Source organism: Protomyctophum bolini (genome assembly GCF_963924005.1).
Source record: "Protomyctophum bolini genome assembly, chromosome: 3".
Classification (NCBI taxonomy): Eukaryota; Metazoa; Chordata; class Actinopteri; order Myctophiformes; family Myctophidae; genus Protomyctophum; species Protomyctophum bolini.
This window is the reverse complement of record NC_137864.1, coordinates 43,316,504-43,330,030: the sequence shown is the minus strand read 5'-3', so window position 1 is coordinate 43,330,030 and position 13,527 is coordinate 43,316,504. Positions and strand designations below refer to the sequence as shown.

General features: G+C 44.5%; 1 protein-coding gene across 1 annotated transcript in view; it reads right to left on the bottom strand.

Moving 5' to 3' along the window:
- Window positions 1-92: 92 nt before the first annotated feature.
- Window positions 93-13,527, bottom strand: part of tmem132a (transmembrane protein 132A) — a gene marked incomplete at its 3' end in the record, with an annotated part of 21,181 nt that continues 7,746 nt past the window's right edge. Inside the window, exons 10-16 of the mRNA XM_080759058.1 lie at window positions 12,354-12,497; window positions 11,674-11,876; window positions 9,341-9,560; window positions 8,663-8,854; window positions 7,260-8,073; window positions 6,868-7,128; window positions 93-106 (exon numbers count right to left, since the gene is read on the bottom strand). Of these exons, the coding sequence (XP_080615184.1) occupies window positions 93-106; window positions 6,868-7,128; window positions 7,260-8,073; window positions 8,663-8,854; window positions 9,341-9,560; window positions 11,674-11,876; window positions 12,354-12,497 (1,848 nt within the window). The remainder of the gene's footprint in view (window positions 107-6,867; window positions 7,129-7,259; window positions 8,074-8,662; window positions 8,855-9,340; window positions 9,561-11,673; window positions 11,877-12,353; window positions 12,498-13,527) is intronic.

Genomic DNA, 13,527 nt, shown 5'->3' with positions numbered 1-13,527 from the left:
CATGTATTAAAAAAAAAAAAAAAAGATCCAGCCGCCAAAACCAGCAATTCCTCCTAAATACAATCCTATTAGAAAAAGGGGGAAAAAAAGAACTATAGCTGAAACTCTGTGCATAAACACAAGCAGAGACACCAGACACCAGATACAATAACAATGTATAAGGCACACAATCAACTGCTCCCGAGCCGTTCTGGCCTAGAGAGAGCCGCTACAACCTAAGAGGCACTTCCATATTCAAACAAACAAATGTAGAAAATGTAGCATGTGCTCAGTACCAGTGAAGATCTCACTTTTTAAATCCTTTTGTACACCCCTGTACACCGCCCACCTGTGGTGCCGCTACAAGCAGGCCAATATCAGGCGATTGACAGTGGCATACAATGACTGTATGAGGCTGCTTCTGAGAGCTCCAAGAAGCTCCAGTGCAAGTCAAATGTTTGTCAGTGTTGGGGTTCCCACCTGCTCTGCTGTGCTACGCAATCTTATGTACAAATTCATGTGTAGGGTATCTGAGTCAGTAAATGACATCATTAATGTCATCACTAACATGGTACGTAGTTCTGTCAGGTTCTCCTCCAGACTGTGGAACCATTGGCGAACTTGTCTGTATGTTCGAAACTGAATATGGTGGAACTCTTTTTATTGTATATTTCTTTCTATATTATTATTCTTTCTATCTATTGTGTTGTTCTGTACTGTGATATGGATTCCCCTGAGTCTGCAATAAAGAATCAATCAATCAAAAATGCTAGAAATTAGAATAAACATCAAAGAGAGGTGGACTCTTATCACCATATTTCAAACTCACCTCAAAACCCACCTGTTTAGGCAGGCCTATGACTCTGTGTGACCTGTGTCCTCTGCTGCAAGCTGTGCCTTAGTTTATATTTACTGCTTTTAACTGTGTTGTACTGTTTTTATCCTGTACGGCGACCTTGAGTGCCCTGAAAGGCGCCTTATAAATAAAATGTATTATTATTATTATCTATACCAACTGGTTGATCTTGTTAGAATAGAACTATTATCAGTTTTGTCCCTAGATTAGTTAGTGCCTTTCCACACCAGAGAATACGGTTCAACGTGCTCAGCTCACAATCTCACAGAAACACTTAACTAAACTTGGACAGTTAATAAATAATAATAATAATAATAGCTCAAATTTATATAGCGCTTTTCTAAATACCCAAAGCGCTTTCCATGGGAACACTAGGAACAGACTTTATTAAGAAAAAAAAATCAAAGCAAAACATAACAGATACAGGGTTAAAAATATAAAAGGATAAACGAGACCTCAGCTGGGAAAGCTATCCTGAAGAGGTGGGTTTTAAGTGAGGTTTTGAAAGAGAGGAGAGAGAGAGCAACTCTAAAATGGTTGGACTGTCATGTTTTACTCACTGTGACACGTTTGTTGATGTTGACAGTTGATTGATGACTGACTCTTGAGCTTGATATGGCTTGAAACCGGTAGAATTTGAGCAGGAGTGAGTTAACTTAAGGTGTCATAGTTTCACAATAAAACGGGGACAAATAATATACAAGAATGCAGGCTCCAGAATAGTCCAGACATAAACTAAATACCGTGTTTCACTTAAGTTTCAAAACAGGAAAAAGCGCATGTTCCAGGTTCAAAAGGGGGGGGGGGGGGGGGGGGATCTATAACAAGTTTATTTCTTTCAATCTGCGTAGCGTAGTGTAGTGTGTACAGCTTGTCAGTTGTCACACAGCTGTGGCCTAATTAAAGGGAACTATGGTGCCATTTTCCAAGACGACTTGTGGGGGCGACATTTAGTCAAAAATATAGAAGCAAATGATATGGCTCAGTGACAGACAGTGGCAATGATGAACGTGATCAGACCACAGTAGTGGGATTTTAGTTTAGTGAGAGATTAAAAGAACACAAGTTATGATCAAAAGAGTGTCACTGTTCTGTAGAAGAGAGAGTGAGGAGAGATAGGCTATAGCAACATAATATACCAATCAAAAATCTACGGTCCAAGAAAGTTTAAATTGCCACATGTGGCCAGTAGCCCATGTAAGGGATAGGCCCTATCCCTTACCTCGTCACAGGGAGAAGATTTTTTTTAATGTATCCCCTATCCGACCATCACAATACGAACTTCTTCATCATTTGTTATGAGAGCTGGTGGATTAAAATGGTACGGTTATGGATGATTGTCAGAGGTTTCCAAAAAACATTGTTTAAATACTATTATATTAGAGTGTGTGTGTGTGTGTGTGTGTGTGTGTGTGTGTGTGTGTGTGTGTGTGTGTGTGTGTGTGTGTGTGTGTGTGTGTGTGTGTGGACAGGGCCCCTCCAGAGCCCAGGCAGAGGCCAGTTCTCCATATTTGGGCATGCCTGACACAGAACTCCATATAGGAATAAATGGACATAGAGAGACAAATCTAGGGGAGAGAACAGATGGTGGAGGTGAATGGAACACCTCCACCATCCCCTCCCAGTGAGCTGTGGCGTTCCACAAGGCATACTATAGGGCCTCTACTGTTCCTAATATATGTAAACGACATGACTTCAGCATGTGACTGCAACTTGTTCTTGTTCGCAGATGACTCTGCACTGCTAGTCTCGGACAGGAAAAAACTGCAGGTTGAAAAGGCCCTCAGCTCTGAACTCGGTAGAATCTGCACCTGGCTCGCTGATAACAAACTATCTTTACACCTGGGAAAAACTGAATCCATTCTCTTTGGATAGTATAATAGTAATCTCAGCAAGGCAAATGGCTTCTTGGTTAGAGTGGGTGACAATGTTATCACACGTAAAGATGAAATTACCTAGGTTCCATCCTGGAGGCTAATCTTTCCGGTGATGAAATGGCCACCAACGTAATCAAAAAAGTCAACCAAAGAACAAGATTCCTTTACAGGATCTCCTCACTGGTCAACAAAAACACCTTGAAGACCTTAACAGGAGCCCTCGTACAAGGTTTCTTTGACTATGCATGCACCTCCTGGTACCACTGCATGAATTCCTGTTTCTGTTCTTTGTCTATATAGAAGTGTCTATACTGTACGTCTGTTTTGATGAATTGAACATGGTGGAACCTCTTGTAAACAAGTGTAATGCTGTAAGTGGGTCGTCCACTCACAGTTAACAGTCTTTGTATTGAGTTTGTGCTTGGAATGTACTGTAATTCTGCAAACTGTTAATACATATTTCAATCAATCAATCAATCCAGGAATCTCCATGTATGGGCATAAAAGGGACACAGACAGATAGGTAGAATCCGTCTCTGCACACACACACACACACACACACACACACACACACACACACACACACACACACGCACACAGTAACTCAAGTTTTACAATAATTGTATTGAAAATTGCAGCTAAATACTCCAAATACTAAATAGCTAAATACTCCAATAAAGTAGCCTACAAGCTTGTACAAGTGTACCTATAAGTACTTGAGTACATACATGTAGGCCTACTGGTTACTTCATAGGCCTACCACTGAGTGTAGTGTAGGCCTCATAGCCTGTCTCAGCATCACAATCAAACAGAGCTCAATAATAACTAATATCACATCACATAAAACAACAATGCTGACTCACATAAAACAACAATGCTGACTCACCCTGCTTTACCAGGGAACATCAAGTGAAATTAATGATGAAATGAATTACATCAGCTACTAATTAGCTAAGCTAACACCTGCAGAAACTCAGGCTGAGTTCCATAAGATGGAGACTTCTGTTCCACGCAGTCTTGTGTAGAAGCTTTTTTCACCAGCTTGGTAAAGCACTGACGACTCTACTGGACGGTCGAGTAATGTTTACAATACGAGTTGTTTATTTTACTCTTTTTTACTTCTAAACAAAAAGCTTGTAAATTGTAACAATCGTGTGTGTGTGTGTGTGTGTGTGTGTGTGTGTGTCAGTGTGTGCATGTGTGTGTGACCAAACTTGGGGGCGTGCGCGACCTTAAATAACCTGTCCCTTCATCATTCATCCCTTCATTTGAACCACTTCAAGTTTTAACTCTACTGTAGGTCTACATCAAATCTCTGCATGGCTATTCAAAAATATCGAAAATATTTGGACAAATAGGCTATACATTATCAATTTGGGGGTCCTTGACATGAAAATATAGAATGTTTTGATTTGATTTTGTTAATCTATGATCATTTTATGTATTTCCGAATAGTATTTCTGAAGTGTATATTTTTTTCACACAGCTACATTTCAGTTGAACAAAGCCCTCTAGTTTACAAAGCAATATCATATGTTTCAAGTTTCAAGTAGGTGCAACTAAATGCTTACTTTCTTGTGTCCTAAACAAGTCAAACTAAGACATTGGGTAAACACGTGAACATTTTGAAAAATACATTACCGGTATTTATGTTGCAACTGCGAGCCAGGCACGGTCATAATGTAGACTTTTATTTGACAGAATGACAGCTGGTCAACAGCGACTCCTGTTGACTAAAGCTAGTCATTTTCCACGTGAGGTGGAAACCATCCAAAATTAAAATGCCGGGGTGAAACATTATCCTCTATATTTCATCTTCTTTCTTGCTTTTATGTAGTGCTGAACCCGTGGAAATGTATTAAATGCATAGCCATGTCCAGTTTTGCGACTCTGTGCCATAATTTACAAAACACATAGCAGAGGATGGTTTCGATCCATCGACCTCTGGGTTATGGGCCCAGCACGCTTCCGCTGCGCCACTCTGCTGTCCGGGATCTGTACCACGAAATATACGCATATAAACCTGCTAGGTCACACTCGCGGTGGCGCTCTGCGAAATATTACAGTGACGGTACCTGATTAAATGCATATCCCTAGTAATAGCACGAGGGACAGCAACCTCATGAAGTAAGAAAAATGCGGTCGGGGGAGTATTGATGAAGTCATGAGTTTTGAGAACAGCTTTCAACATGGCGTAGGCCTAGTCTACTGTACAGCAGAGTGGCGCAGCGGAAGCGTGCTGGGCCCATAACCCAGAGGTCGATGGATCGAAACCATCCTCTGCTATAGGCGACCCATTCTTTTCTGCACATCATAAGCGATGATTGCTTGTAGGTATGAATTGAAAAGGACTACAATGAGTGTCATGTGAGTTATGCTTTTAGCAAAATATCATAGTACCACTGTTGACCACCAGATGGGACAATTTGCCTTACATCCTGTGTGGTTCAACTTCAGGCAAGTGATTCTGAACCTTTTAAATTTAAAAGTCTGAGCACGTAGGCTGCCAGTGCCAAGCCAGCCGGACGGCGTGCCGCGGGTTCGACTCCTGAGCCGGACGGCCCCACCCCAGTTCGATATGCATTAGAGCAGTGAGTTTAACGTTGTTTGACGTCGCTTAATGCAGTCACATAGGACTTTTCTGTTTGGCTGTCAGAAAGTAGTTATTTCTCTGCCACTCAGTATCGTTCATAACTTACGGATATGATGATGATATCACGGCACGCATACCCTCTGTTCATAGACATAGATATGGGAAGGATTCTGTTTTTCTTTATCATTGATGTGAATTTTGATGTGACATTTTTTAATTGTATACTGTGATGTTCCCCGAAGACACTGCAAATGAGGGAAAGCTCATCATTGTCTTTTGAGAATAAAGGTTTTAATCAATGAATGAAAATAACACTCGCACAACTGTACATATTTTGTATTGTAATTATTTAAGTGTATGGAATCATGCTGAAATTAAATGCCTCCTCAAGGACCCCATGGTACCTGGGCGGCTGGGCCACGTACACACCACTTTTTAAAACCTGAAAAAGCCTGGATTGCAGCTACTGTAATGATTGTGGCTTTCCACTGTTTCCAGACTACAGTATGAAACTAAATTCCTCCAATTTAACTTCCACGCTATTGAAAAATATCAGGTCTACAAGCTCATAGCGCGCCAACCGAGTGGCGCGCTACGAGCTTGTAGGTCTGCTATTTTTGAAAAATCAAAGAACGACTGACATTTTTAGAATATGATCTCAGGTCAGAATATGGGTAAATCAGACCAGTGTGTGTCCAGTGGAAACCTCGTATGAATCTGATCTCAGGTCAGAATGAGTTAAGTGAATCAGGGTTTTACTGTGCAGTACAATAGTGCTTTATGTACAAATATTTACATACATTAACCACTCAAGCACTGCTGGTGATGATTGAGCTGTGAGCTTGTCGATCTGCTGTTTGTTTTGTTTGTTTTTCTTCAACCAAGGTTCATGTTTTAGGTTGTTATTATTGAAAGTAAAAGATGAGTGTTATTTCATTTTTTATTCTTTTTCATTTGCTGCTTTGGCATTAGAACAAGTTTTCTTTTTTTAACTTTAATTTCTTTATTGTTATTTATTATGAGTGAAAGATACATCCTAAGATGCACTGGGACACATCTTCAGTGATTGTGCCTCCCCCTTCACATTCAATAGATCCCGTGATCTTTTGTGGCCATGCAGATTTAATTTCCTGGGGTCTAGTAGGACTATAGAAAATAATAATAAAGAAATCAGCATAAAACTTTGTAAATAAAAACACATTTAGCCACGTGTTGGAATGCCCCAGCCTCTCTCTCAAAAATAGCTAAAAATCGGTAAAACTAAAGAAAGCAGCAAATGGAAAAAAATTAAATAAAATGAACACTCATCTTTTACCTCATCTTTAACATGAACCTGGGTTGAAAAAACCCCAAAGTTGTCCTTTTAAGTGTTTTGTGGTTAATTCTGGACCTGGTTTCCCCCCAATAGAAACATCTCAGTGTCATCTCTATATAATGAACAACATCCGTCAACAAACAATCTCTACTTCCTCAACGTCTTCCACTTCCACTTCCTCCCTCTTCTCCTCTCTCTTCTTCTCGTCTCCTTCCTCCTCCCCCTGCTCCTCCTCCCGTCCTATCACCTCCGCCTTTCTCCTCGGCCACGCCTCCTCCCCCTGCTCCTCCTCCCGTCCTATCACCTCCTCCACCTTTCTCCTCGGCCACGCCTCCTCCCCCTGCTCCTCCTCCCTTCTCCTCGGCCACGCCTCCTCCCCCTGCTCCTCCTCCCGTCCTATCACCTCCGCCTTTCTCCTCGGCCACGCCTCCTCCTCCAGCTCCTCCTCCTGTCCTATCACCTCCTCCACCTTTCTCCTCGGCCACGCCTCCTCGCCCAGCTCCTCCTCCTGTCCCTTCACCTCCACCTTTCTCCTCGGCCACTCCTCCTTTCTCCTCGGCCACTCCTCCTCCTCCTCCTCCTCCCCCTTTCTCCTCGGCCACTCCTCCTCCTCCTCCCCCTGCTCCTCCTGCGCCCCGCCTTCCGTTTCCCCCCTCCGCTCCTCCTTCTCTCCGTCCGACACCCCTTTCCTCCTCCTCCGCCTCTCTCTCACCGCACAGGGGAGACAGTTTACCAAGAAGAGGACGGTCGACAGACAGAGGAGAGAGAGGACCACTCCCGCCCCCACCTCCAGCTCCAGCTCCCTCTCCCTGTCCCGACGGCCTCCTCCTCCTCTCTCCTGGCTAGGGGAGAAGTACAGGTCACTCTCCTGGAGGTCCGGCCTCAGAGCAGCCTGTTCCAGGCCCCGCTTTGCGCCGCTGTTCCCGGCGGCCCTGCCGCGATACCCGTCGGCGGTGCCGTTGTCGCCGCCGAAGTTCGCCGTGTAGACGCCGCCGTCCGATTCGACCAGCATGTCCGAAATGTCATACTCCAAGTCCTCACCGTCCCCGTCCTCGCTCCCCATTGGCCGGAGGAAGTCGGAGTCCAGGTTGACTCTTATCCAACCGGATCCCCTCGCCAGCCTCCTGGTCGGCGGTCTGCCGGGCTCCTCCCCTCCTCCCCCGGCTCCTCCGTCAAAAACGGAGTTGGAAGTGACCGGTCGGTCGACGCAGGCAACCACGAGGAGCTCCGCCCTCAGCAGAGGCCCGCCCCCGTCACCCTGGGCGATGACGCGCTGGACGCGGCCGGGGGTCACCGAGGGGTCACCGGGGGTCACAGAGGGGTCACCGGGGGTCACCACGACCACGGTCTCGGCCAACGAGGAGAGGCGTAGGGAGAAGGGAAGGCCGTCGAAGGAGGAGAGGAGGGACGACGTGTCATCGCTGAACTGGAGCCACGTGCTGATGGAGGCTTCCTGGAGAGAGAGAGAGAGAGAGAGAGAGAGAGAGAGAGAGGGAAAGGGGCAAAAAGAACAGTTTTTTTGTGGTTTAGGCTTAGCTTAGACGTTGATTAGGTGTTTCTTAAACGTCTATATATAAACCGTTTATATCTTAGGTTAGCCTTTTTTTTTTTACTCCAATGCATTCTGCCAAACTTCCGGGTAGTTTGGCTCCCATGAAAGTGTCCATGAAAGTGTCATGGCGCAGCCCAGTCACGTGACCACTTCTCTTCCTTCTCAGAGCTTCCTTGCATTCACACAGGATGTACATCCACACAGGATGTAGACATTCACACAGGATGTACATCCACACAGGATGTACACATCCACACAGGATGTACACATTCACACAGGATGTACATTCACACAGGATGTACACATTCACGCAGGATGTACATCCACACAGGATGTAGACATTCACACAGGATGTACACATTCACACAGGATGTGCATTCACACAGGATGTATACATTCACACAGGATGTATACATTCACACAGGATCTACATCCACACAGGATGTACATCCACACAGGATGTACATATTCACACAGGATGTACACCAACCTGTCCATATTCGTAGAGGATGTTGTAGGCCGTCACCGTCGTCGTGACGACAGCAGGGTGGGCGGGGTTGGCCTTGACGGACATGCCGAGGCCGCCGACCACCTGCACCAAGAGGTCACCCAGGGTCACGGCTTCAGAAGACACCGTGACGTCACAACTCCCCAGCACCCCGTCCCACTGCTCTGATATGACCTGACAGACAGGCAGGCAGGCAGACAGGCAGGCAGGCAGGCAGGCAGGCAGGCAGGCAGGCAGGCAGGCAGGCAGGCAGGCAGGCAGGCAGGCAGGCAGGCAGACAGACAGACAGACTTTCATAATTCGTTTCATAATTCAAAATAAGAATATTGTTTTCTTAAATAACAGTTGAAAGCAGAAATGGGCTGGTCCATCATTGCCAGCTGGTTATTGCACTGACCCCCCGCTATTCATGTCAGTGGAAGTTGCTCAGTGGCGTTTTGAAGCACCTTTTTGGGCGCATTTCCGCATTTTACCTCCACATTTTGGAGGTCCAATGCGGAAGTGCAACCGAGCGCTCAATGTTAAAGCCCAGCTGCACGGGTTTCCTCGTCATGAATCCACGGGTCCGCCTGCAGTCCTTCCTCTTACCACTAGGGCCCAGCGCTTCAACATTGGAGTGCCTAGCTGGCCCCTTGCTATCAGTCATAAATCATCACCTACATGCAGCGATGTTCTGCCAGGGCGTAGGCCGACCACGGTGCCTCGTTCTCCAAGGACGGCCACCGTCGGGTCCTCCACTCTCAGCCAGCTGTGGAGCAGCTCCGACACGTCCACAAACCAGTCCGACGAGCCCAGCAGGTGTGTGGCGTCACCCCGAGCATCCTGGGCCGTGAACTGAGTCAGAACCTGGACTGTAGAACGCTGGAATAACGGAGAACAACTGGAGACAGAGAGAGAGAGAGAGAGAGAGAGAGAGGGCAGTAAGACCAGTGACCGGTTTCTTTTGTATTGTCTCTGTCGGGTGGAGACTTCATATCTCTGCTTTCGGGAAAAAACCTCTTAACCACAAAATGTTCATTTTTCAGGAAATGAAAATTACAATTTTTTCAGGTAATTAAGAAAAACATATATTTTCAAAACAAAGCACTACTGCCTCATCAAAGTTTTGGTGAGTTTATATATTGTCAATTACTGAGAGCATGAGAGGGAGAGAGGTGGTGGAGTTAGTTGCTTTAGCAGACATTTTGAGGGTCCAATGGAGTTAAGAGGTTAAGAGGTGTTTTTTACTACTTTCCATTGGTTCAATTTTTTCGAAACACAGATGTAAACGGTGTTCAATAGCACTGATTTATGCAAAAAAATTATCTAAACCCTCAAAAATGGAGTTAGGAGGTTTCCTCCCGACAGCAACGATTATGCATAACCGTTACTTTTCAGGATTCAAATTCAAACATGGCAAAAAGAAAGAGTTTACTAATAGTACACATACTGTAGTACATGCATACACCTTCCCTAATGATTATACTGTATCTGGTTTCAGTATTTATTTATGGTGTATTGTCTCTATTATTAAGGTTATTGTAGCAGTCCATTTATATTGGGGGGCGGGAGGGGGCCCGAGACACTGCCAAAGCATTTCAGGTTCAGGTTCAGGTTTATTTGTCATGTGTATAGATACAGAGTATAAATACAATGAAAATTATTTTAGCTCAGAGCACTCTCAGTCTTACATACACAGGACATAAACAAACATCTATAGTGCAAGAAAAGACAAAAAAACTGAAAAAAGTGACAAAACAGTGCAATACAGTTCAAGGTCAGCTGTTCAGCAGCCTGACTGACTGAGGGTAGAAACTGATACTGAGACGGGTGGTACGAGATTTGATGCTCTGGTAGCGTTTTTTGGAAGGGAGTATAGTTTGAACAGGGTATTTGCGGGATGGCTGGTGTCTTCCATGATGTTGTGGGCTTTTTTCATACAACGAGTGGTGTAGATGTTATGGAGACTGGGTAATTCCGTGCTGCCGATGATTTCCGGGGGTCCCCGGCCAAAAAACGTTGAGATGAGAACCCCTGCTCTACCTCACCTACTGTATACAGTACAGTATTATCTATTTATATAGTTTGTTGTGTCCGTTGCTCTACTGAGTGGAACAGAATGGAGGGCGCTGAGCAGAGCAGACATTCGTATTGGCAATAGCAGACAAGAGTTCACCTTTGTAACATCTGGGGCATTACAACGTTTCTACTTTCTGTGTAGGCTAATCCCTTCTTAAGCATCGGATATCTTAAATCCCACCGCTCTCCCACCGCCTCACACATTATTCAATTTCTTGTTCAACTCAAGCAGGTTTCAGCTTAGAAACACTACTCAACTAAAGAGCCGTTTCCTACATTGGTCAACAATAACTACTTGCATGCAAATGTAACTTTTGTCTTTGTGAATAAAAAGATATTTTGTCCAATCTGTACGGTGTACTAGAGTATGTTAATACCTATCCTGACACAATCCTATTTATGCTTTGAACTGAAGGTCAAATGTCATGGAAAATTGACCTGAAGGTCAAATTTTTTAATTTCTCCCCTGAGCAAAGCATGCAGGCTCTATTAGTTCAAACAAAAGTAAATCAGAACTTGTGCTGCTGCACAGGAGACCTGGATTCAGTTAGCAGTTTTGATACAAAACAATATGCTGTGGAATTGCTTCGTGTGAATGTCTGCACTCTACAGTAAGTGTAAGCAGCAGTGTCAAGAGAATCTGTACTCAGCTGACTCATACCTGGTAATATCTGTCATGACTCACAGTATACAGTGTACTTTGATTTACACGGAATCCACTGGCTTCCGTTCATTTGGGCAGTTAAGAAAAGAACAATGATTCTCAACCTTTTTGATTTCAAGGACTGCTAGTTTGATATGCATTTGGGGCACGTCGGACCGCCATTTTATAACATTTAAAGAAAAACCTCTGGGACCCACTATAACATAATACTATAACATTCTCTTAATGACCCCCTGGGTGAGAAGCACTATAGAATAATGGACCCACATACCCGTTCTCTGTGAAGTGGTTCCAACCAACGATAGCGTTGAGAACGGGGTCTGACAGGGACACTCGCAGGGGCACCGAGGGAGCCCACACCGCCACACACACGGACCCACTGAGCATGCCCAGTTGAAACTCCACCCGCGCACAGGTGCTCCCCATCCCTGATTCGCTGCCGTCCACAAAGAGGGTGGAGCAATCGCTGGACACCTGTTGCAGAGACAACAGGCACGCATGCATGCACACGCACACACACACACACACACACACACACACACACACACACACACACACACACACACACACACACACACACACACACACACACACACACACACACACACACACACACACACACACACACACACACACACACACACACACACACAGACTTGAGACAATGCGATTCGTTATTTAGAAAATGCAACATTGTGGTGATCCTTGCTGCTATGGGAAGCCAGAGAAGGTGCAATTAATGATGAGAGTAAGCAATTTTTATTGCAGGGGAGTTTGGCTGATCACGACTCGTGCTCTTTTCACTGCTTCCCAATGATGACACTCCCTGTGTGCGTTCTATGATCCCTGAACCTGAGTGTGCATGCATGCATGAGTGTGTGTGTGTGTGTGTGTGTGTGTGTGTGTGTGTGTGTGTGTGCGTGCATGCGTGTGTGTGTGTGTGTGTTCTACCTTGATAATGTCTTCGTTGGTCGACCGACACCTGACAACAGTGGTGACATCGGACACCTGCCCGTCATGAGCCACGGCCAGCGCGATCACAGGGAGTGACACATGCTCGCCGGTCAAAATGGCTGTGTTTATGATTGTGTTACTCTAAAAAGAGACAAAGGGGGAAAAAAAGGTCATTATCAGTATTATTATGTTCTGATGCTGAAATGAGATTGCAGTGAAATCACATCACATTCCTTAATTAAGATTTCTTGAAAACTGGACTACATCGCAATGGGCTCTGTACATAACTGTAGAACCCATGTCCTGTTCCGGTTCAGTGTCCCATGTGTGTCTCGCATGGCCTCCCACAATTTTCAAAAAGTCTGGAGCACGGAAGCCCTTTTGATGATTAAAGGCGAAAGCGGACGTGAATTAAGCCTCCTCCCCACTCCCGTTTCATCTTTACAGTCGCGCAAATGTAATCGAAGCATATATAGCTTGCTTATCAGTAGAAAGGGGAGAATTTTAAATCTAAAGATATTTTTAAATGTATTTTCGTGGACAGACATGATACGAGTTCCAGACTCTATATAGCATTCGGAGATTGATTGTGGAATAGTTGTCTGGCTATACTCGACAATATAGTGTAATTAGTGTAATAATTATATTACATATATATAAAAGGATATCCCACGATTTTGTAATCAATTTTTCACCCCTGTGTCAATTATCTAATGTGATCCTGGGCTCTATACAATTTACAATTTAGGCATTTAGCAGACGCTCTTAATCCAGAGCGACTTACATTAAGCAAGAACAAAAAAAAGCATGGGAAATGGGAATACATCACATAAAAACATTTATCATGAAACATGCGTAAGCTAAGAAAGTAACAGTGGAATATCTATAATGAAACTATACATCTATACTACTATGCTATACATATGTACTATGACGTGCTATGACTACATACAATGCACTTATGTTGTCTACATAACATGCTATAAGTCTGTATCAAATGCTATCTAATTCTACAGAATTGCTATCTAAGGGGGTAGGGTAAGTGCTATGGGCCATGATGGAGTCTGAAAAGGTGGGTTTTCAGACTACGGCGGAAGATTGGGAGTGATGCTGCAGTTCTGACTGCTATACACACCCTCCGCCAACCTGGGGAGAGCAACGGACTTGAACT